We start from the raw sequence: 25353 nt of genomic DNA, 5'->3' as shown, positions 1-25353 counted from the left end.
ACTCCTAGGAAAAACGCCTAAATTCTGAAATTATGGGTACAAGTTAACATCATTGACATATTTAGTCTGCAGACTTATGAGGAGTGGCTGGTACTTATGTAACTTAGTAGAATTAGATACATTTTGTTTTGTGATTGACGAGAGTATTTGGTAGTTCAAATATTGCCAAAGAACATGTTTAGTGTGTCTCCATATGGAATGTCTTTGACAAAACCTTGCATTACAGTCACCAACAAGTGACTCTTGTTGAACTTAGGTGGGAGGAAACCAAAATGAACTTCAGTGTTGTCACACTTTGGAGTAGAATTCAGATCATTTGTAAGTTTTTAAGTGAATGGACTCTTGTGTATATTCTTATATATGTTTGTGTATATTCTTATATATGTAGGCTAAACTATCTTCATTCGGTTACTATTATAAAGTTAAGAATGATTAACTTTTGCATATTTATAATTTCCATTTATAATGTGTTCAGAAAATTTCTATAACAGAGATAAAATTGTCATAGAATTTTGTTAGGTTATAAATTGAGATGCCTTAAGTTAGGGACATAATTTATAAATTATTTGTAAAATATATGTATTCATTGAACATACAATTTTTATTTTCATCCACAGAGAGAACTGTGTGCGTTGCCCAAATAGACAGCCGTTGGTATCGATGTCAGGTCTTGAATTCCACAGAGGATACAGTCTTAGTCGTGCTATTGGACGTCGGCGGGGCGCTGACAGTCCCCGCCTCGTCGCTCCGACAAATCCGACGTGACTACGCAACACTGCCCTTCCAGGCGACACAGTGCTTGTTGCATGGAATCCAGCCCACTTCCAGTAAGTACACAAACGATGACGTATGAGTTTTTTATTTTTTTACCTCAGCCAAGGAAGTTGGAAGGAGGTTATGTTTGTGTATTTGTTAGCCTAGCCACAATTTTATTTGTAGAGTAATGAAACTTGCTGAGATTAACTTTTATGTAAAAAGCTGGAAATGATTAAATTTGGAAGGTCTAGGTTAAAGGTCAAGGTCACAGTCAAGCAAAGTGTCCAATTGATGTAATCAGCCATAAGTTTGGACTTCGTAGTCACAGAGACTTCAGACTAGGTTCATATTTGAGTGTATGAAAATCCACGCCAATTAATACATGTTAAGGTCAAAGGTCAAAGTCAAGCAAAAGGCTGAGAAATAAGCTGCCGCGGTTAAGGTCTGCGCCCTACTGAGTGCCCCTCTAGTTAAGTGCTTGCAGTCTTATAGATGGTTCTAGAAATTTTCAACTTTCAGACATAAGTCTAACACCAGGTTCGGATTAGGAAGGCAAATTTAAATCCGAGTTAAAATTGGAAAACTCTGCCTGAATAGAATATTCGTTTCATTTTAATTCAACTTATGATTTTGTAGACTATCAATAATTCTTGTATTTTTTATAAGTATTGTATACATTATTAAATTCAGAAAACGTAATAATGGACAGATGTCCAAATCGTTGTTTCTCAGGAGAGATTAAGTAGATAAAAAAAAAAGTAGATTTGTTTTAATGTTGTAGTTTCTCCTTAACAGGCTGACATAAGTCTCTCTTCGTAATTTATATATGACATCTATTATATCGTGTTACTGATCTTTAAGATATTTTATATTTTTTGACTCAGTACTTCTTTTATTAAGTTTATTGATTTCCTTATTTCCTTTCCATACTGTGCTATTTTTCCCCTCTCGGAACCCTTGGAATCATAGCATCCGTCTAGTAATAATAATGATAATAACTATGCTTTTCTTCGTCTGAGATTTATATAACCATCATTGTTCGATGTTTTGTTTGTTTTTATTTATGTTCTACAGTGTATGTGGAATGCAGGTCAGTAGATAATAAAATGAGTTATTTATATTGCTATATTTATTGAATTTTTTGCTATTTCCGCTAATTATCTTCCGTTTTACATTACGATTGAAATGGCATTGCCATTTGTTGATTTCTAAAATCCACTTGTAAATAAAGCTTAATGTTCCAGGGTCTACTTATCATTGCTTCAAATTTAGTGGCTCTGGTCAAACTAGTAGGTACAGCTTTGTAATATGTTTCCCTAAAACAAGTCTAGTCGGTTATTTTTGCTGGAATGTTTCTATTGTTTAATGTACAGTACTGCATATTAGGGAGGTTTTTTCCCCTATACTGTAGTAGCATTGATTATTTACTTGTGTAGGGTACTCCTCACTTAACAATGGGCTTACCTTCTTAAAGTAGTTAGTATTTATCTTTGGAGGAAGCGTATAAAAAATAAACTATACTTAATACTACATGTACAGTAATTTATGTAAAAATCTCTCAAGATTTCATATGATACAGAATTGTATAGGTTACAGAACGTGGAAAATGCCACCAGCAAAATCTACTTAGGTATACTCTGTTTTGTCGTAACTGCCAAATCGCTGTAAAACATTGGCTACTAAATTTCATAAAGACTGCCGTTGCTTTGAAAGGTCAACCAAGTCTGACATATAGTGAAGCATACTGTATGGTACTGTATTTTGTATTTCATTACCAATTCTTCAACAGGCGCAAAAAGGACCTTTTCTTGCTAACTTATGAAAAATAAAACAGCATAGGGTCGAGGAGTTCAGCTGTCTTTGTAATGAAATCAAAGGGAAAAGGGTATTTTGGTTTATTATGCAGTATATATTTAGCATATATTTAGTATATATTTGTTTGTTGGGATTGCAAGTGATGTATGTGGCAAGAAGGTTGTTGGAGGCAGCATGAGGAAGGGCAGTGAATGGTGGAATGAAGGAGTGAAGGTGAAAGTGGAAGAGAAAAAGAGGGCTTTTGAAGAATGGCTGCAGAGTAATAGTATAGAGAAGTATGAAAAATATAGAGAGAAAAAGGTGGAAGTAAAGCGCAAGGTACGTGAGGCAAAGAGGGCAGCTGACCTGAGGTGGGGTCAGGGATTGGGTCAGTCATATGAAGAGAATAAGAAGAAGTTTTGGAAAGAAGTGAAGAGAGTAAGGAAGGCTGGCGCAAGAATTGAAGAGACAGTGAAAGATGGAAATGGAAGGTTGTTAAAAGGAGAGGAGGCAAGGAAAAGGTGGGCGGAATATTTTGAAAGTTTGCTGAATGTTGAGGATAATAGGGAGGCAGATATAATTGCTGTTCCAGGTGTTGAAGTGCCAGTGATGGGAGGTGAGAATGAGAGAGAGATAACAATAGAGGAAGTGAGGAGAGCACTAGATGAAACGAGAGTAGGAAAAGCATCTGGTATGGACGGTGTGAAAGCTGAGATGTTGAAGGAAGGGGGTGTGACTGTACTTGAATGGTTGGTGAGATTGTTTAATATGTGTTTTGTGTTGTCAATGGTACCAGTAGATTGGGTTTGTGCATGTATTGTACCACTATATAAGGGTAAGGGAGATGTGCATGAGTGTTGTAATTCAAGAGGTATTAGTTTGTTGAGTGTAGTTGGAAAAGTGTATGGTAGAGTACTGATTAATAGGATTAAGGATAAAACAGAGAATGCAATCTTGGAAGTACAGGGTGGTTTTAGAAGAGGTAGGGGTTGTATGAATCAGATTTTTACAGTTAGGCAGATATGCGAGAAATATTTAGCAAAAGGTAAGGAGGTGTATGTTGCGTTTATGGATCTGGAGAAAGCATATGATAGAGTTGATAGGGAAGCAATGTGGGATGTGATGAGGTTATATGGAGTTGGTGGAAGGTTGTTGCAAGCAGTGAAAAGTTTATACAAAGGTAGTAAAGCATGTGTTAGAATAGGAAATGAAGTGAGTGATTGGTTTCCGGTGAGAGTGGGGCTGAGACAGGGATGTGTGATGTCGCCGTGGTTGTTTAACTTGTATGTTGATGGAGTGGTGAGAGAGGTGAATGCTCGAGTGCTTGGACGAGGATTAAAACTGGTAGGCGAGAATGACCATGAATGGGAGGTAAATCAGTTGTTGTTTGCGGATGATACTGTACTGGTAGCAGACACAGAAGAGAAGCTTGACCGACTAGTGACAGAATTTGGAAGGGTGTGTGAGAGAAGGAAGTTGAGAGTTAATGTGGGTAAGAGTAAGGTTATGAGATGTACGAGAAGGGAAGGTGGTGCAAGGTTGAATGTCATGTTGAATGGAGAGTTACTTGAGGAGGTGGATCAGTTTAAGTACTTGGGGTCTATTGTTGCAGCAAATGGTGGAGTGGAAGCAGATGTACGTCAGAGAGTGAATGAAGGTTGCAAAGTGTTGGGGGCAGTTAAGGGAGTAGTAAAAAATAGAGGGTTGGGCATGAATGTAAAGAGAGTTCTATATGAGAAAGTGATTGTACCAACTGTGATGTATGGATCGGAGTCGTGGGGAATGAAAGTGATGGAGAGACAGAAATTGAATGTGTTTGAGATGAAGTGTCTGAGGAGTATGGCTGGTGTATCTCGAGTAGATAGGGTTAGGAACGAAGTGGTGAGGGAGAGAACGGGTGTAAGAAATGAGTTAGCGGCTAGAGTGGATATGAATGTGTTGAGGTGGTTTGGCCATGTTGAGAGAATGGAAAATGGTTGTCTGCTAAAGAAGGTGATGAATGCAAGAGTTGATGGGAGAAGTACAAGAGGAAGGCCAAGGTTTGGGTGGATGGATGGTGTGAAGAAAGCTCTGGGTGATAGGAGGATAGATGTGAGAGAGGCAAGAGAGCGTGCTAGAAATAGGAATGAATGGCGAGCGATTGTGACGCAGTTCCAGTAGGCCCTGCTGCTTCCTCCGGGGCCTTAGATGACCGCGGAGGTAGCAGTAGTAGGGGAGTCAGCATTATGAAGCTTCATCTGTGGTGGAAATGTGGGAGGTTGGGCTGTGGCACCCTAGCAGTACCAGCTGAACTCAGTTGGGTCCCTGATTAGGCTGAAAGAACATAGAGAGTAGAGGTCCCCTTTTTGTTTTGTTTCATTGTTGGTGTCGGCTACCCCCCAAAATTGGGGGAAGTGCCTTGGTATATAGATAGATAGATAGATATTTAGCAGTACCAGCCAAACTCGGTTGAGTCCCTTGTCAGGCTGGGAGGAACATAGAGAGGAGACGTCCCCCTTTTTTTTTTTCTTTTTCTTTTTTCATTTTTTTGATGTCAGATACTCCCCAAAATTGGGGGAAGTGCCTTGGTATATGTATGTATGTATATATTTAGATACACAAGAAAATGTCACTTAGCGAGTTTTATGGTTTTTTAATTTTATGCTATGATCAGTCATACACTGAAAGTTTATCATAACAAACCTCCATTAGGATAAATTAAGAAACTAGTGTAGTCTTATTGTATGTAGAGTCGATGAGGAAGTTTCAATGAGAAAAAGATTACAATTCTCTTTGTTTTCAGTCTGTTTTTTGGTTATCCCTCCGGGAAAATTATTAGGTGAACGTAATTATTCTTATTTCAATTTGAGAGCAACGCTAACCATTTTTGTTTTTCTCCCCAGAAGGAGGATGGGATGACACTTCCACGGCAGTCCTGGAAGAACTAGTTAGCGGCGTGATCCTGTCTGCCACGGTTGCGTCGTACACGCCCGACGGGGTGCCTCTAGTCAACCTCTACCGTTACGACCAGAAAGAGGTGAGCAAGGGAACTAGAGATTTTCATTAATAAGATGTAGGCTTTAAGGCTGAATGCTTGTAAGCAACTACCGAGTGAATTTAAATTCTTATAAAAGCCAATAGGATCCTGTGGTTAAGGTCTGTTTACCATGTCCTTAAAGCTGGGATCTTTACTGATAGCTTTGCACGAATGGTATTTATGAAAATTCACTTCTTTTTCACATATATGATATACGTTAAGACTCCCAGGTTAAAACATTCAACTTGCAAACTTTTAAAGATAAAAACCTTTTCGCAATAGATTATAAAAGGGATATACTAAGGATTGTGGTGGCCAATGTGGTAACGTCCCTGATTGGTGAACACCAGACTGAGGTTCGATTCCCGCTCAAACTCGTTAGTTCCTTTGGTCACTGCCATCTCACCATCCTTTTGAGTTAAGCATGGGGAATTTGTGGGAGGCAATAGGTCTATCTGCTGAGTTATCAGCAGCCATTGCCTGGCTCTCCTTGGGCCTAACTTGGGTGGAGAGGGGCCTTAGGCGCTGATCATATGTATATATTGTCAGTCTCTAGGGCATTGTCCTGTTTGCTAGGGTAATGTCACTGTCCCTTGCCTCTGCCATTCATGAGCGACCTTTAAACCTTTAAGCATGTTTGTTCCTATGCAGATACAAACCCTTGTCATTTTAATTGGGTAAGCCTTTTGACGCACTTTGTTACCACCATATAGAAGAATTCTTGTAGGTATGGTAACACTATATGGTTACACCATGTACCCACTAGCACTTTAGTGAGGTAATGTTAGCATAAATGCAACCACTTAGCTTTTGGTCGCCGCGACAGTAGGACTTCTGATACTGACCCCTCTCTGTGCTTTGTATGAAATCTTTAATCTGCTCAGTGTGACTGTTGAAACAGTGGTTATGAGAACCTGTTGCAGGGAAAAAAAGGTGTGATATAAATCCCCTTTGTAATGTTTGCAATTAGTTATTGTCTTCTCAATGAGAGAAAATATAATTCGTAGGAAGAAGGCTAAGCAGGATTGTCCATCACGTACAGCTTCCTCCTTGAAAGAAGCTGAAGCATTCTTTTTTCAAGCCCTCAACTTGTCCTGTCTGAACCTTCTTTATTGGAGTTTCCTGAAACTCCCTAGTCCTTTTTTCATAGTTTTGTGGATGTGGTTTTTCTCCTGCCCTTCATAGCGAGACTAAGAATGCCTTGAGTGAACACGATTCTGTAGCATCTGCTGCTTTACAGATTGAGCAGAAGTGCCGGGGTTCTAGAACTTTTGGCTAAATCCCTGTCTGGCAACCTCCAGGACTGGGATTTGTGTCCTTGCAAGTTGGTGTATGGTCGTCTTCGATGCCTCGGGTGCCTTCGCTTATTCCTTTGGATCCTCTAGACCTTCGGAGTTGCTGAACTACTAGTATTCCTCCTCACACTCCTCAGATTATACTGTATGTTGGAGGCGTGATGGGAACGTAAAGACGTTCCGGAAAGGATAAGAGTCCTAAACTTATTCCTAAGTAGGAACCTACCCAACCAGTGTCCAGCCTTAGATATGAGTCTAAAGGCCTTTCACCCCTGATAGTAATAAAAAAATCTCCGGCATCATGCGTTCAACCAGAAGCCTATGACGTGGCAGATGTTGCTCTCTCGAAAGTCCAAGCCTCAGTGCCGAGTGTTGTGCATGTAATGGATCTTATCCACCATATTAACGGTCTTGGGGAAGCGCCTATTGCTCTGGGGGGTAGAATGACAATGCCTTTTTGACGGGTGCTTTCCAAAGCCTGATAAAGCCTGTCATAAGTTTGACATCCTCGTATCAAACCGAGCTAAGGACACCTTAGTTTTACTTAATGAACAGATTTCAGATGTAGAGAACTCTTGATGGGACCAACCCCGCCTACTCTTTCCCATCAGTGTAAGTTTCACGGGACTACAGATTGACACAGATGTGGCTGCACTGACACCAGTTAACCCCTATGAGCATCTGACTCAGGAAACAGCTGCCTTCTCTGCTCCGCAACTGTAAAACCTAGAAGTTGAAGCTATATCAGCCTTCTAAGCCTGTTCCTGATTAGAAAGACCAATGGCCAGGAGCAGTGTCGTATTGTGCAGTATGTGAGAACGTTTCAAATCTTGATGTCCAAAAGCCGTACGAAGAACTACAGTACTGTAGTCCATTCCAATGTAAAAGCTCTGGAATTTATGCTCCACCAGTGTGCATTTGACGGGGGTAATTGTGTTCTAAAAGGAGGGACACCACCTCAACCAAGTTTACCTGACAAATGCTGACCAGAGACACTAGCACTGAGGAATACCAATGTTATAGGCCACCAACTCTCTCCACCTGCAGAAGTGACTGCAGCATTTGAGAATGTGGAGAAGTCAAGCCAGGTTTCCCTTGTAATGGCGATAATACATTAACAAAGTTTTGATCACTATGCAAAGTAATCATATCGCGGCTGTCATCAACAGTTACTGGATTCCCTGAGGGATCCGGTAAAAGAGGAATGGGGTGAGGAGTGTGTGTCCCAGAGATGAGCTTACGCTTTTTGGTGTCTACGGGAGAAGAGAAAGGGAAACGATCTCTCTTAGCTTGTTTCTTACGACATGAACGATATTTCTCCCCCTGGGAGGACGGCTACTCCCTACAATACTCACATGGAGATTCTGTGGGACACTGCTTACTGGGGTAGTTCGGGCAAAGGGGATGCGGGTCAACCTCGACCCGACTCGTGAAGGTGTCACAAGGGCGACCGTCACAGTCGGGGCAAGACATGGTACAAGACATGGTACAGCAAAGCACAGAAAGCACTGCAAGGATAATCAAGTGTGAAGTAAGTCGCGATCATAGAGTGGCAAAGGGAAGTCAGCTTCTAGACAAGACGACCAGGAGAGAAGTGAAGCTTGTCTCGCAGCAGCTCGTAACATTTATCAGCAGTGGAGTTCCCTAGTGACATGTTACAGTACATAGTTACCATTAGGCACCATTTCTTTCTTTCTGTTTACAGAAAATCCTCATAGGAGTAAACCCCATCTAAATGACTCGTTTGTATTAGCTAGGAAAAATAAAAATGTATTGAAAATTTGTAGTGTATGGTTGTAACCAAGTGCACCAAAAGGCTTAACCCCAATTAAAATGACTCGGGTTTGTATAGCTACGGAAAATACAAATGACTTTAGTCATTTGTAGTTTTTGCAAAGCTGGTTTTACGGACCACGCAATAGAATAACAAGAGGGTTTGACAAAGGAAAAAACCTATATTTGGGGAGGTGCTTTTAAGGACCAAACCGCAGCCCAACTCAAAAAATGTTTTAGTATAAATGCGAAAAATACAAGTTATTGTCGAAATACCTGTATGATTTTCCATTAGAAGATCGTCTGACTGAGAAAATTTGAGAGCTGTTTGGTTTGTGTGTTGGTTACCCAGATTGGTCATGCTGTGCTTTAGAACTTCTCAACTTGAGAACTTAGAATTGGGGGAAGTTTCTTGTTCTTACGCAGAGGATTTATTGTATGTATTATAAGCTGGTAACATCTACTTATTAATTTTTTTTTTTTACCAAACCAAGTGATTTGTATAAACCGTTGTTTTCTGAAACCTGCGATATGGAAGGTGTAGGTATATTTTAAAAAGTCATATGATATTGTAAATGTTGGAAAATCTCATTCCTCTACTGTAGTTTGTCACCAAAATTCATTCATCTTTAAGAAACAGAACTCAAGCTGTAGCTTACTGTATTTTCTAGTATAGGGTTGATAGCTTTAGGAATAATTTACCGTATATTTCCTCACCGGGCTGTTTCACCCTTTTGGAGCCCCTGGGCTTATAGCATCCTGCTTTTCCGACTAGGTTTGTAGCTTAGTAATAATAATAATAATAGCGAGAAACCCGTCACTCAATACTGCTTTTGTCTTCCATTTCAGTTGATTTTCGTCAACGAGAGACTCGTCACTCTAGGTCACGCGCAGTGGATAGCACCTACACCTTCCAGTTGAAATTACAAGAAATCCTATATCCCCAGATGTCCGAACAGTCGTTGATCGAAGACCACCTCACAGGAACCTCGAAGCCCTGCTGTCGTCTCCCCGAGCAGCCCAAGATCCTTATCGTCTCTGGTTTGTTTGGACGGCGGCCAGCCGGCCTTAGATAACTGTACAATGTTCTCCCAAGAAGTTCCTTTCGTGTCGTTTGCGTTGAGAGAATCTGTGCCTTTATAAAGTACTTTGATAATGTTTCAGGATTTGAAGACTTTTAAGAGGTTGGTAGGTAAACCGTGAATGCAGAACCTAGGGTTGTCTTGTTGACCCCAGTACAGGGTTTTTTTTTTTTTTTTTCTAATCTTGTAGATCCGACTGAATCAAAGAACTTCAGTCTCCTGCATGTTGCATTGCTCCTGCAAGGGTAGTACTGCTGTCTGTGTTGTGTGTTGTTATAGAAATACTGATATCAGATTAAAACTTTCAGGTCAGCCTTTGGGAAGTTTTAACTTCATGCCCTGTGTAAGTATTTATCAATATTAGTTTGTTAAATTGACAAAGATATTTTTCATACAAAAGATATTGTAGTGTATTTTTTTTTTTTGTCAAACAAATCATTTCATTTTACTATTGAAAGAAATGTGATGCTGTATTTATGCCTTTGAAATATTTGTTTTCCTGAGTTGCTTATTTCAAGGAGCAGTTCTCTAGCTTATTATAGAAGACTAACGGAAAGGATCGATGATTCTAATAATAGGAAGAATTAAAGGAAGGTATCCACTTCTATTAATGTTTCTGTAAATCAGTTTCTGAGATTCAATTGCCATAAGAGCATTGCTTTGGTCTCATTGGTTATTTCAGGAAACCTGCTTATTTTAACATCCTTTGATTCTCATAGTTAAAAAAGTTATTTTTTTTTCTTTTTGTAAATATAGCTAAGTTGATGTATATAAGATTTTTGCTTCTCAGTCAAACTGCTTCAAAGCAATAAATAGGGCCAAGGCTCCTCGGACTATGCCAAATCCGCTCTCTGGAATGCCCCGTGTTCGGTTTTGACGGCGTTCAGCTCACGTCGGGACTACGAATAGTTTCTGCTGTCGTTTCAAAATGTAGCAACGGTCAAGAATTGTAAGATTGGTACGTTTTGAGACGTCTGTTCTCCCGTTAGAATTCAGAGGTTAGTTCAAGCCTCTTTGGGCCGCCTTTTATTTTTATATCTATCAGAGGCCTCTTTTGTTTCATTTGAGTCTGGGCAATTGATACCTTGGTTGTACTACAACTATTATTGTTAAAAATTATATCCTTTTATTTTTATTATTTCTTTCAGTACTCAAGTCACATAGGTTGAACAGGTTATTTTGGGTTGTCAGATGAAGGTTGTCATGTATGCTAATATTTTGATAATGAATATGCACTTCGTTAATTGAATGTGTTCTTGCTTTAGATACATTACATCTACAGATGGTAGGAAGTGCTATTGGAAGCACACATCTCGAGCAAGTTGTTCACGTGTATTTGGGATGAAGTGAAAAATTTTTTTGTATCATTTACAGGATAGTAGTTTTGCGTAGTGTTTATTTTCAAGGTTTATTTTGGGTTTGAATCCAATTGCGCTTGGCTGTGATCAGCGGACAATATGCCGTAGTCTGCGACACCTCTTGCAATTTACATTTGATGTTTTTATACATGATTTTCTTAGTTTCTCAAAGAGAAAAAGAAAAAAATAATGGTGTCGAGGGAAAGTAGATTTTTTATTTAAATTTTTAGTGATCGCACATTCAAGTGCTTCGCATGTTGTTCTAGATAGGTACGGTGATTTGGGGAGGTAGTACAGTAGTTAGGTACATAGAAAAGGGAACGTAGAAATGGAAGGTGATTGGAACTTTCATGTGATAAGTAATTCATATTTTGTATATGACAGTTGCAATACAAAAGAAAATCTGCTGTTTTTTTTTCTAAATTATTATGTAATTATATTCTTAGCTTAAAGTATTTGGCTTTCCTATAGGAGTGCTCCAAAAAGTACCTTGTTTTTTCCGTGTAGTGAAGATGATACTGGAATCTGAACCTTTGGGGAAATGTTTTTGGTGTACATTTACATTGCAGTTGCCCACTAGTCCATCTTCTATGGCTTTTAAAGTATATTAATATATATGAAGCAGAGGAAAATAAAGACATTACTTTTAATGTAATTGAAGGAGAGGGGAATAAAGACATTACATTTGTTATCATTAAAGGTAATCTGCAAAAGTATTTTGCACTGAATCGAAACATTCTAGTAAATTACAAATGCTCGCATACAAACAGAGAATTTGTTGCATAAGTTTCGAGTTTAACTTCACGAGAGACAATCTCAATTGATTAATTCTTTTGGCGAGAATGAAAGTGTTCGAGTAGTCGACTGTTGCCGTCGTTGCTCTTTCGATATGTGGCACTATTTCACGACGAGGCTCTGCTTAGGGTGTCCAGTAATAACATTGACAGGTTTGGGGTTGGTGTTTCTCCAGAGAAAGTTGATCAGACTTTTTTTTCGGGTTTTCGACGTCGACGCAGTGTCGAGAGAGCTGTAATCGGCTGAATACATTACTGTTTTTTTATTGGTTTTTGTTCAAAGACTTTATCTTTCAGGCCTTCAGGCTCACATAATAATCTGCCTCTTTTCAATCAATACCTCTGACAGTTGTGTGCCAAGCACAATGATATATCACTGCACCAAACAGAAAAACATCAACAAGGAAAAGACAATAGAGCAATCAATAGGAATGGTATAAAAAGTTAAGCTTATACAGTAGTAAATCTGAATACTATGAAATTAAGGATGAATAAGTAAAAGCTATAAAAATTAAGTAGAAAAGGTACATGCTTGAATGTACCTTCAACCGAGGTGAATGAAACCCACGAGTTCCATGCAAGAGGTCCCTCTGGTTATACGGTGTCTGTGAACAAACTAAACATGAGACGATTGGGAGATGTTGAGTTCCCCCTCAATTCCCAAAAATAAATTCAATTTTGACAGATTCGTATGTTATCTTACAAGTGATGTAAACAAAAAATTCCTTTTGTGGGGGGGAAATTACAGAATGTGAATTTTACCTCAAAAGCTGCAAAATAATAATATGTTTGGTCATTCAAGAGTAACCTTTTGGGGAATGTAATTTGATAATTTGAATTATTCATTTATTGGTTTAATGTAATTAAATCTCTATTGGCTTCTGTAGTAGACACTACGTCTGTTCAACTTCCGTTTCGTGAGTTATGCCGAGTTTGTTTGTCATGAATAAGGAGTTGTTGCTTTGCAAATAATTCCTGTACATACTTGATTAATGGAGGCCAGATAGAACTTCCAAGAAGTTTTAGTTTTGCTGTAAAAGTTGTGCTTTTGGGATTTGAAAGTTCAGAATGTATTTTTTTGTTTTACAGAATTTTTTAAGAAATTAATTACAGGAGATCCCTAACTTACAAACATTCGGAGATACAACACAAATCCAACTGTAAATAAAATAAAAAAAAAGATAAAGAAATACTGTAATAAAACAATATTTTATCATTCAATACAGAAAACAAAATGACATTTGTAATAAGCTGATATCTATATCATATGAAACCTAACTATTTGTTGACATTCGCAGCCAAAAATTATAGGCATGGGATTCAGGGGAGGCCTAAACTAGGCTAAGATTTAACAAATTCAACTTAATAACAATTCGACTTTCAAACAGCTTCTTGGAACCAATCAAGTTTGTAATTGGAGGATCTTCTGTACAGATATATTTATATGAAAAACAAAATCTGTTACTTTTACAGATACCATTACTCCTGAAGTGAAGTAGAGCCAGCAGACAGATATCAAGCTGTGGTTTGAATAAGCTTAGGGAACTTGATAAACGCGTAGCTTTTAGCATGTATCAGTTATGCTTGCTGGAGGAACGTGGTTCACCTCTGGGAGTGTTGAAATCTGTACGTGAAGGGAATGTTCACATAGCCATGTTTTTCAACCTGTCCAATTTTTCTTGAGGAAGAATTGCTAACTGTAGATTAAATAGTTATGCATGTTAATCCCTTCTACTATTAAAAGAAAGGATTTAGGTGATAATAACCGAGGATCTTTGGCCTCGGTTTATGAAAATGGGAAAGCCAGGAAGTGATAAAGCATTCATTGCGATTTGAATTTATTTGGTGCTTGATAGGCTAGGATAGGATCCAGTACCATCTCTCGTCTGCATTTGCATTTGATCCCCGTGAAGCAGCGACGTGCAAGTTGTTCTTGAATTTAGATTATGATCATCGCGTCGTATAGTAAGGGCTTCTTAGCGTCGGTATGACTGGGAAGACCAAGATCCTTCCTAAGTCGATGTACGTGCGGTGCATTCTGTCTTCTCGGATGTTTTCCTCGGACACCTGGACCCCTCCTATCTTTGCACTTTTATTTTTATCATTATTATTATTATTATTATTATTAACAACTAAGCTACAATCCTAGTTGGAAAAGCAGGATGCCATATGCCAAATCCTTGATAGTGTTAGAGAATGGATGACAATCAAACAACTAAAAATAAATGAGAACAAAACTGAGTTCATGGTGGTAGGTAAAGAGAAACGGCATGAGAAGCTTAGGTGATATTCAAATTAACATCATGATTCAGTGCCAATGTCTAGTAAAGTTTGTGATCTAGGTGTATTTCTTGACTGTAACTTCACTCAATGCCCAAATAAATAATGTTGTAAAAACTACTGGTTATCTTCTAAGAAATATTGCTGTATAAAAAAAGTACCTGGAGGAAAATTCTGTAAAGAAACTTGTGATAAACTGCGTTATTATCAGGAGTGACTACTGCAACTCCATCTATTACTATTTACCAAAAGTACAACCTAAGAAATTGCAAAACATAATAAACAGAGGAGCAAGACTGATAAAAGGTGTCTCACTTAGAGAAAGGATCACCCCTATACTAATTGATTTACACTGGCTGCCTATGAAAGTAATAATTGAATTTAAAGTATGTACAATAACCCACCAAGTTATCAGAACCGGTCGTCCAAAATATCTAAGAGAATTGCTACATATTGCGCAGCCAACAAATCGTGTCCACACGAGAATAGTTACAGCTGGTTTCAAACTTTTAGAACTTAGATATATGTCTACTGTAAGCTCCAGAGCCTTTAAATATGGGCCCCGAGAGACTACAATAAATTCCTAGGAGACATCCGAATGATTGAAGACATCAAGGCTTTCAAGAGGAAACTGAAGACTTTCTTATTCCATGAGACTTGTGACAGTGTCGATTCAACAGTAAATGAACAATACATGATATGAAAAGTCGAATACTCTGAACGAACAAGATATAACGACAGTGGAGGTTCTGTAGAGAGTGGGGTTTCCGTGCTGTGTGGGACCGGAAAAGCAGCTGTCAAAGTAAAGTAAGGTCTCCAACAGAGAAAAATAGCCCAGTGAGGAAAAGAAAGAAGGAAATATTCTACAAGTAATGAACAATCAGAATAAAACATTTTAAGAATAGTAGCAACATTAAATTAGATATTTTATATGTAAACTATAAAAACTTCTAAAACATGAGAGGACAAGAAAAAAAAAAAAGAATAGCATGCCCGAGTGTTCCCTCAAGCAAGAGAACTCTAACCCAAGACAGTGGAAGACCATGTTTAGAGGTTATGGCACTACCCAAAACTAGAGAACAAGGGTTTGATATTGGAGTGTCCTTCCAGAAGTGGTGCTTACCATTGCTAAAGTCTCTTTTCTACCCTTACTAAGTGGAAAGAAGCCACCTCAAGATTGATTCCATCAGCTTTGTTACACCAAATTGAGACTATATATTTACAGACGACTAACTCCTTTGCCATAGCTGTCATTGACTTGCCTTCTTTATACGTCGTCACAGTTTGCGTCGACTCGATAAGAGGAAGTGATTTATTCGGCATGCTAGCTTATAGGTCTCGCAGAAGCGCTAAATATGCAGCTGCAAAATTACAGTGATCAGGTGGCTTATGGACAGTCGGCATAACATCTCTCTTCTCTGGTGGTGGCTTATGGACAGTCAGCATAACATCTCTCTTCTCTGGTTCCTGGGGAACCGAGTGGCTTCGAGTAGACAGCAGTGTTGCTGTTTTGCTCAACTGAAAATCCCAAGGATTTTATATTTTTCTCACAATTGGAAAAGGAAATTCCCATGTAAGATTCACAAACTTACCGCACATGAGTAGATAATAGGCATGCAAAGATCACTTGTAATGTGTGCATTTGAGGACTTGCCTAGTTGTTGCTGTACTAAAGACATCAGCTTCCATTCACACATCTATGTATACTCAAGATCAATCTCCCCAGCTGCATTACATCTTGTTTGATGTAGCCATGATCTTTATTATAACTTCAAAGGACATCAATTATGATGATCTCTCTACTTACATCACAATGTGCAACACCCAGCTTGGTGTTTGTTCCAACACGGAGTACTTACCTCGAACTACTTTCTTCGGAGTATCTGGGATCTCCTCCCAACCGACCAGAATTTTGTGTAGTTTACCCTACTTTCGTTTTCTATGCGGGGGAACCTCTGGCGGAGTGATACGCGCCATGAGGCGACCCGGCGTCAGAGAGCGTGCTCGCTCAGGTCTCGACCTCCAGTAAGTTTTCTGGTCGCGTCGTGATAACATCTCGCCGCGCTCTCCTTACCCAGTTCGACCCTTTGTGTCCATTTTGGTGTATTTCTTGCAATATTTGGATGCAAATAGTTTATTCATCTAAAAGCTGAATGACAGTCTCATAGCGGGCCATGTCAGATGAGATGACAGTTGGATGTTTATTGCCCTGAGCCAGTTGTCAGAGCTTGTGTAATGCAGTTAACAGAGTAGACCACTCATGTGCCACCTCAGGAAGTAGTGGAAGAGCTCCAATCTGAGTGAAAGAGTGACTCAAATAGCAGTGAATTGTAGCCTGCCCAACATGCAATCTTCGTTGTTCCCCTTCCTGTTATCAGTATGGATCAATACAGAGATACCACCTGTGTTAAGTGAAAGACAGTTTTGTTGTTTTGTCACACTGCAACATTTGGACACCGACAGTGTCCTTGTCTCTAGTGATTAGAGGTGAGTCCACAGGCTCCCCTGAAGCATCAGCTATGTTGTGTGGTGCCTTTGTCCTCAGCAAGATCTGTTCAGGTAGCTGTAAAGAAAACAGAAGATTCCCTCTTCAAAAAGAGGGTTACATAGAGGCCTTGAAAATTTAGTATGGCAAAAGAAATAGTTTTCTTTTTTTATTTAATTTCGAATTAAAGTACTTTCATGACGAGTATTTCTAAAACTGTAACTTAGACATTGTCTAAAATCTTCAGGTGTGATGGTGTTTTGAAAAAGTAATAGACTTCAGTTCATAAATGTATCTTTTATGTATTTCTAACCCAGTTGTGTTCACTGTTTTTCAGTTTGTTTTTAAATCTATATTGGTTTAAAATCCGTGTTCAAGAGGTACAAAAAAAAAAATTAGATTTTAGTTCTTTTCTCAAGGTTAATTGAAACGCACGGGAGCTTTGTCCCTTGAATAACATACGGCGAGCAAAATAGTTGTGGGCTTTGGCTAATGCTTCATAATAGTTTTTTTTTTATTAGACGGAAAATAAATATCGTAGATTTAATTAGGCTAATGTTGGAGTGGAGTCTAGCAGTATATTTACATCTATAAAGCTCTGCCAATGTACAGTATTTTTTCTTATCAATAATGTAAAAAGAATAGCTTTTGCGGGAACAATGGTTCAATTTACAGCCACGGAGTGTAGTGGCATTCTTTTATTTTTGTATATTAACTTACCGTAAATCTTTTTAGGAAAGAGAGGAAACCTTTGAGATGTCAACATGCACAATGTTAGGCAAGTGACATAGGCAGGAATTGACAAGCAAATTATATTAATGTAACTTAGCCCGGACATAGCCTCGGAGTTTACAAAGTGCGTCTCCTCCGTGCACTCTGGACTTTCTAGGTCCCAGTCCTCAGTCCCTGAACCCCATATGTCATCATCCCTTGTGCCATGATCATTCTTCAGTATTGCTTTGACGAGTATTTTGTATTTCTTTAACCCATGGAAATATCGCGGCTTTTTTCCCAACGTATAGGTTGTCAAGGTAATCTGGAAAGATATGTTTTGAATGTGTTATACTAAAGATTATTTTCTTTTTATACACCAATTACTTATTTATTTCCATAGGTACCGAGTTGTGGGATCAAAAGGAATTTATGATCATGCAAATCCCAATTCAATGTTCAATTTCAGATTCCAAGATTTATTTAAACATGAATTACAAAAGTTAGAGTCCTAGTTTATGTGCTATCAGTTGTGTTATGAAAATTCTGTATTGATGAATATATATAGATTATTTAAACAAGATAAGAAATGCAATCGTTTTGACATTTTAGTAATTTAACTTTGATTAGAAATTGAGGGGTCGCTGAAATCTGATATCTTTGAGGTTGCCTTTGACCGTTTTGCTCACAGCGACCAGTCGTGTTGTGTTTATGGCACCTGGAAGGTTAAAGAATTATCATTTACCAAAGTTGGCTCGAAACATTATGCCAGAGTCTATGAAATTGACTTTCACTTGTCATTGTACATTTTGATAAACTAATTTCAAAATATTTTTTCATCTCAATAATTTGCAGCTAATTTGATTTATTGATATTTGGCCGTATAGCCAAGCCTTGCGGCTAGGGAGGCCGTTCCATACGATATTGCAGCTAGACAGGTATACATTAAGAGCTAATAAAAGAGGCTCTTGAGTAGTTCAGGATTGGTAGCTTAATGTGATGTTCTATGCAGGTAGAAAGGCATCTATATTTTAGGTCGCTTGTGGCTGCTGTCAGTTTTGAGTTTGTTAACAAGTAGTGCAACATGACGGGTTTGACTGACTTACGTGGAATTCTTCATTGGGGAAATTGAGGAATGTACACACGTGCAATTGAGGAATGTACGTACATGAATTCAGACGAAGGAAGGGAAGTCGTCCCTTTGCCGGCTTCAATTTGTACTTAAATCCGCAGGGTTTCCTCGACCTCTTTTAACCCCAAAAGTGTCATGGGCTTTCTAAAGAATTTCTGGGTAAAGGGATGAAGTATTATGATACAAATGCCGTTTGCATTTTTCGCACCTTTGTATTTTTTTACCGAGGATTGTTTTTTCTTAACCCACAAACCTAATATTCCTAAATTAATTAAATCTCGTTAACACATCCGTTCGGATTAACACTTTGAAACTGAGGGGAGTAATCCATGACTTGGTGATGACGGAGGTCACGACAGCGAGAGTTTAGGAGCCGCCTCAGTTCGCCATTCAAGTATTTTTGACGCTTTGCAAATTCTAATCATAAATGTGAAAGAAAGTCACACCAAAAAAAAAAAAATTGCTAAAAGGTTACGCAGATGGTTTCGTCTCTTGTTTTCTAAGAGGCACCGTCTGTCCTTTTAAGTCTTAATGTAATGACTAGGTTAAGAAGTAAAAAAAAAAAAGAAGCTTGTTTTGAGAGTGCCAGATATACATTGTCTTGTTATTTTCAAATGGTTAGTAATTATGTTTGTAGAGATTTGAAAATAACTTCCTTCCATGTTTTGTAATGTTAATGTAATGAAATTTTAAATATTTTGTATGCAATACAAATGAATATATGTTTTCCGGAGTTTCATTGTTCCTGAAGGTTTTACGAAGTTAAAAAACAAAAGTCTTTCCACAGCAAGATAGGAGAAAAGAACTAAGAACTGAAGTAAAATCCCATTATTAATGCTTACAGTGTACCGCTTAATGTGCAGTGATGGGCTTTCCTATGCCGAGCTTATGTCATGACGGGAGGTAGGATTATCATTCCAGTCCGCAAGGAGTATAAGGAAACATGATATACCGGTAATCACATAAACAGAGTGTAAAAGTGGTTCATTAGCCCCATTATAGTACTACAATTAATCTAGTTTGTGAACTATTATTACCACCATATTTCTGTTGACTGAGTCACAATTGAAATTTGCACATTGTATGCCCCTCATTCTTTTCCTTATATGGAAACTCCTTATATTTCAAACATAGCGTTTGAAGTACAAAACTATTAATCGATTTTAAATTGACAGCACACAATCCCCTTACCAGGCAGGGAGTTCCCGCACTCATGGCTGAGGAAGGGAAAGCTATCAACATTGCTTACCAAGTTCATCACAGACTTTGCTTCCTCTAAGCAAAGTTGTTCTTACGTTTTCTGCCTGTTTTCTAAAACATTAAGCCAAAGCTTCAGAGGTTTTCTTTATTAGTTGGATTATGCATGAAACGGTGAGGTTCACCTCAAATTGTCAACTATACAGTAACCTTTAGAAAAAAGGCATCACTAGTGCCCAAGTTCATTGTTTTGAAAGTGCCATGACTTTGCCTTGAATTTCTGATTTAACAGACAAGATTGAGAGGGACTTCCTCTCCATTTAACATACCAGATCATTTCTTCTAAGATCTAAGAAACTACCCCATTCGTTATGGAATTTCCTGTTTTCCTATCGCTGTCTGTTGCCATTTTCGCCCCCCCCCCTTTTTTTTTTTTTACATCTAACATCTTAAGACATTCAAGTCCGAAAAGTAGTGTACCTATATTTGTGGGGTCATTTACTGCCATGCTTCATTTACTTTCCAAATGGGATCAACACATTTTCAGTGTTTCCAATTTACCTCAAAATCTATCTATGTATTTGACCAAGGCACTTCCCCCAATTTTGGGGGTAGCCGACATCAAACAAGGAACAAAAGGGGACCTTTCCTCTCTCCGCTCCTCCCAGCCTGACGAGGGATTCAGCCGAGTTCGGCTGGTACTGCTAGGGTGCTACAGCCCACCCTCCCCCGTTATCCACCACAGATGAAGTTTCATACGCTGAATCCCCTTCTGCTTCTACCTCTGCAGTCACCAAGGCGACCGGAGGAACCAGCAGAGCCTACCGGAACTGTGTCACAATTGCCCGCCATTCATTCCTATTTCCAACATGCTCTCTTGCCCCTCTCACATCAATCCTCCTATCACCCAGAGCTTTTTTCACTCCATCCTTCAACCAAAACAGGGGCCTTCCTCTTGTACTTCTTCCATCAACTCTTGCATTCATCACCTAATTTAGCAGACAGTCACTTTCCATTCTCTCAACTAGGCCAAACCACCTCAACACATTCTTATACACTCTAGCTGCTAAATCCTTTCTTACGCCTATTCTCACCCTCACTACTTCATTCCTAACTCTATCTACTCGAGATACACCAGCCATACTCCTTAGACACTTCATCTCAAACACATTCAATTTCTGTCTCTCCATCACTTTCATTCCCAACAACTCAAATCCATACATCACAGTTGGTACAATCACTTTCTCATGTAGAACTCTCTTTACATTCATGCCCAACTCTCTATTTTTTACTACTCCTTTAACTGCCCCCAACACTTTGCATCCTTCATTCACTCTCTGACGTACATCTGCTTCTACTCCACCATTTGCTGCAACAACAGACCCAAAGTACTTAAACTAATCTACTTCCTCAAGTAACTATCCATTCAACATGACATTCAACTTAGCAATACCCTCCCTTCTCGTGCATCTCATAACCTTACTCTTACCCACATTAACTCTCAACTTCCTTCTCTCACATACCCTTCCAAACTCTGTCACTAATCGACTAAGCTTCTCTTCCGAGTCTGCAACCAGTACAGTATCATCTGCAAACAACTGATTTACCTCCCAATTATGATCACTTTTCTATCAGTTTCAATCCTCGACCAAGCACTCGATCATTCACCTCTCTCCCCACTCCATCAACAAACAAGTTAAACAACCATGGCAACATCACACATCCCTGTCTCAGACCCACTCTCACTGGAAACCACTTGCTCACTTCATTTCCTATCCTAACACACTTTACTACCTTTGTCGAAACTCTTCACTACTTGCAACAACATTCTACCAATTCCATATAACCTCATCACATTCCACATTGCTTCCCTATCAACTCTATTATACGCTTTCTTCTGGTCCATAAACCCAACATACACCTTGCCTTTTGCTAAATATTTCTCGCATATCTGCCTAACTGTAAAAATCTGATTCATACACCCCCTACCTCTTCTAAAACCGCCCTGTACAGTAGTTCTAAGATTGCATGCTCTGTTTTTTCCGTAATCCTATTGATTAGTACTCTACCATAGACTTTTCCAACCACACTCACCAAACTAATACCCCTTCACTTACAACACTCATGCACATCTCCCTTACTCTTATATAGTGGGACAATACACGCACACACCCTGTCTACTGGTACCATTGATAACATAAAACATTAAACAATCTCACCAACCATTCAAGTACAGTCACACCCCCTTCATTTAACATATCAGTTCTCACACCATCCATACCAGGAGCTTTTCCTACCCTCGTTTCATCTAGTGCTCTCCTCACTTCCTCTCTTGTAATCTGTCTCTCATTCTCATCTCTCATCACCGGCACCTCAAAACCTGCAACAGCAATTACATCCGCCTCCCTATCATCCTCAACATTCAGTAAACTTTCAAAATATTCTGCCCATCTTTTACTTGCCTCCTCTCCTATTAACAACCTTCCATTTCCATCTTTCACTGTCTCTTCAATTCTTGAACCAGCCTTCCTTACTCTCTTCTTCTTTCCAAAGCTTCTTATTCTCTTCATATGAACGACCCAATCCCCGACCCCACCTCCAGTCTGTCACCCTCTTTGCCTCAGCTACCTTTCGTTTTACTTCCACATTTTTCTTTCAATACCTTTCATATTTCTCTACACTATTACTCTGCAGCCATTCTTCAAATGCCCTCTTTTTTTTTTTTTCTTCCACTTTTATCTTCACTTCTTTATTCCACCATTCACTGCTCTTCCTCATGCTGCCTCCAACAATCCTCTGGCCACACACATCGCTTGCAATTGCAACAAAATTTGTTTTTACTAACTTCCACCCCTCTAAATTACCAGTTTCTCTCACTTTCACTCTTGTCATATGCCATCTCCAACCTTTCTTGATATTCACCTTTTACCTCAGGTTGTATTTTCCCTTCTTGTGTTTATCTCTTTGGAAGAATGAAGGCACTTATAAGAAGATACAAGCAAGAGTGTTCCTTGGGTGGCTCTCACTTTATATAGTTGGTGGAAGCAAACCCATTCGTTGAATATTAAAGGTACTCTTGCTTGATTCAGGCACACCATTCCATGTTTCCTCATTTCCTTTCCTCACTGGGGCTATTTTTCCTGTTGGAGCCCTGGGGCTCATGGAATTCTGCTTTTCCAACTAGGGTTGTAGCCTAGCTAATGATAATGAGATGGTGAATGGAAAAGTATTAGATTAAAAGCTCAAGATGGTTACGACTGGTAAAATCTGACCAAGGCCCTTTGCGTCAGTAGGCATAGGAGATTATGATGATGAATTATATCATCATAAGGTTAGTTTAATTATAAAGCTAAAAGATGCTCTACGAGTGACAATCCGTGCTGACATAAGGTCAGCTGGGTTTGTGTGGAAAATCCAAAGAATGCATCCATTGGACAAAGTTTACCACAAAATCTTGGACAGTTGAACATACTTGTACCTTCATTGAAGAGGAGAGTTGGTTTCCCAAACAGTTATCACCCAAACCAGAGCCACATGACCTAAAGTGTGTATATACATCCAAAATAATTGCCGATTTGTTCCAACACGAATACTTGCCTCGAACTACTTTCTTAGGAGCTACCTGTAATCTCCTCTCTACCGACCAGAGTTTTGTGTAGTATACCCTAAACCCGTTTTCTATGGAGGGCTAACTCGGGAGTAAGAGAACGTGCCCCGAGGGTAGCTTTTGCGCTAGGTCGAGGTCCGCTTGGGTCGTGAGCGCCAGTAAGTTCTCTGGTCGCGACGTGACACCACGTCGCTCTCGTCTCTTTCGACCCTTTGTGTCCCACGTGTTTACCGCGTGGTAACTTGTGCTTATCCCTTGTGTTCCTGTGCGTTTACTACCCATCCTTGTGCTTCCCAAGTGTATTCCTTTGATTCCCTGCGTTCCTGTGTCTTGTGTTTGTGCGATATGGAGCAGATCCGCCGTTGTCCTGAGCCTAGAGCCGGAAAATCGTGTGGAGCGTTCCTCTCCAAACCTGAAGTGGATCCTCACTCCCTTTGCTCTTCCTGTAGGGGCAAAGTTTGTTCGCCTTCGGATACATGCCTCGAGTGTGTTGGTTGGAGTGAAATTCAGTGGGTGCGTTACGGCACGAAGAAAAAGAAATCGTCGAAACGTTCACCCAGAAAATCTAGTGTTTCTTCGCCGCTACCGTCGCCCAGTGAACGGTCCGACGGGGCTTCTGTCTCTCCTTCCCCTACCCAGCGTAGGGGACGAGGTAAGTCCGTTGTGGGGAAAGAGCCGGGCGTTCTTCCCCAGGAGTCTGGTGAGTGTGAAGTGGGAGTTGCGGGACCTTCTCGGGCTAGTGAAGAGCCTGTTAGTGCTGTGTCAGGGAGTTCTGGAGACTCGGCCCTTGTGCTTGGGGGGCACATTTCCTCCGATGACCCCTTATGGTGTAGCAATGTTGTTTCTGTGTCTTCGCCCCCTTCGTGGGCCTGTGTTTCAGGTTCTTCGGCAGGCGGCGACAACCAGGGTAAGTTAGGCTCCGCAGTGATTGATGCCTTCGGATGGAAGCTTCCTAAAACGCCAGGTAGGTCCCCTATGCGGATGGAAGAGGGCCTGGATACCTGGTTCCCTAGTGTTGGGCGCCAACCCTCGTTCCCAACCCCTCTCACAGAAGTTCCGGAAACCTTCCTGCAACCCTCTACCTCGGGTACGCAACGAGTCGCGAAGTCCCCCGCGGCCCCCGCTTCTGCCCGCCGTACGGTGGGTACGGTGACGTCGGGCTCTTCGGATGGTGGGGAGTCTTTCTCTTCAGGAGAAGAAGCCAGGAGGAAACATCGGCGTCGGAGGGAGCGGTCCAGGAGCAGGCGTTCCCGCTCAAGATCCCGTTCTAGGTACAGCAGGAGGCGGTCCCGCTCTCCACGGAGGAAACCCAGGAGGAGTAGGTCACCCTATGGTGATTGGGTTTTCGTACCCCGTAAGTCGGAGATACAGTGTTCCCCGGACCGGCGGTCCAGGGATTTCTCGCCAAGGAGACCATCCTCCAGACATTGTTATGACCCTCGCAACGAGAAACGCGAGAAGGCCTCTACAGGCAGGCGTATGACCGCGAAGCCTCCGGTTCACCCCGCCCAGCGGGGGGAACCGCGCTTCCTTACGGGCAGCCTGGCCAAATCAGCCCAGCTGGTGCGGCCCTCGGACTTTAAGGAACGGTTCCCGCTGTGGGGTCAGCCCACGGGATCCGCATCCTCGTCCCCCAGAGAGCATGATCGGACGCTAGTCCTCGCCAGTTCGGCGATGCCTGTCCTAACCCCCGTCCCTGGTGCGGAGGTCTCCGCCGGGGAGGACCAGTACCTCCACAGGGGAGTGCCTGTTGTGCCAGGACCAAGGCGCCCGGTGACCCGGCTCCTACAACTCGAGGCTTCGGCCGACGGTAGGGAAGGTTCCCCAACGAAGGACTCGGCCTATAGAAAAGTAATTAGTCTGATCAGGAGACATCACAAGATCAAAGAACCGGCTGCTACCGATGAGGACTACTGGAGGTCCAGCCTTATCCGGTTGATGCAGGCTCCTGTCCAACCAAAAGCCTCCCTGGCACTTCCTGTGGCCCGAGAGCATGTTGATAGAGTGGTGGCAGGTAATACCGAAGCTCCCAAGACGCAGAGCTCTTCGAAGTTGCTCCTGGGGCTCAAAACG

The 25353-nt window shown here is 40.5% G+C and overlaps 1 protein-coding gene across 3 annotated transcripts in view; it reads left to right on the top strand.

Annotated features, from left to right (window-relative positions):
- Positions 1-13605, top strand: part of LOC137618719 (KH domain-containing protein akap-1-like) — a 63780-nt gene extending 50175 nt beyond the window's left edge. For all 3 annotated transcript variants that reach the window (XM_068348882.1, XM_068348883.1, XM_068348881.1), the window contains 3 exons: positions 618-827; positions 5433-5566; positions 9484-13605. In XM_068348882.1, coding sequence (XP_068204983.1) covers positions 618-827; positions 5433-5566; positions 9484-9555 — 416 coding nt within the window. In that variant the 3' untranslated portion in view covers positions 9556-13605. The remainder of the gene's footprint in view (positions 1-617; positions 828-5432; positions 5567-9483) is intronic.
- Positions 13606-25353: the final 11748 nt, after the last annotated feature.

This window comes from Palaemon carinicauda, chromosome 25 (genome assembly GCF_036898095.1).
Source record: "Palaemon carinicauda isolate YSFRI2023 chromosome 25, ASM3689809v2, whole genome shotgun sequence".
Classification (NCBI taxonomy): domain Eukaryota; kingdom Metazoa; phylum Arthropoda; class Malacostraca; order Decapoda; family Palaemonidae; genus Palaemon; species Palaemon carinicauda.
Note: the sequence above shows the minus strand (reverse complement) of the source record. Positions and strands in the feature narration are given on the sequence as shown.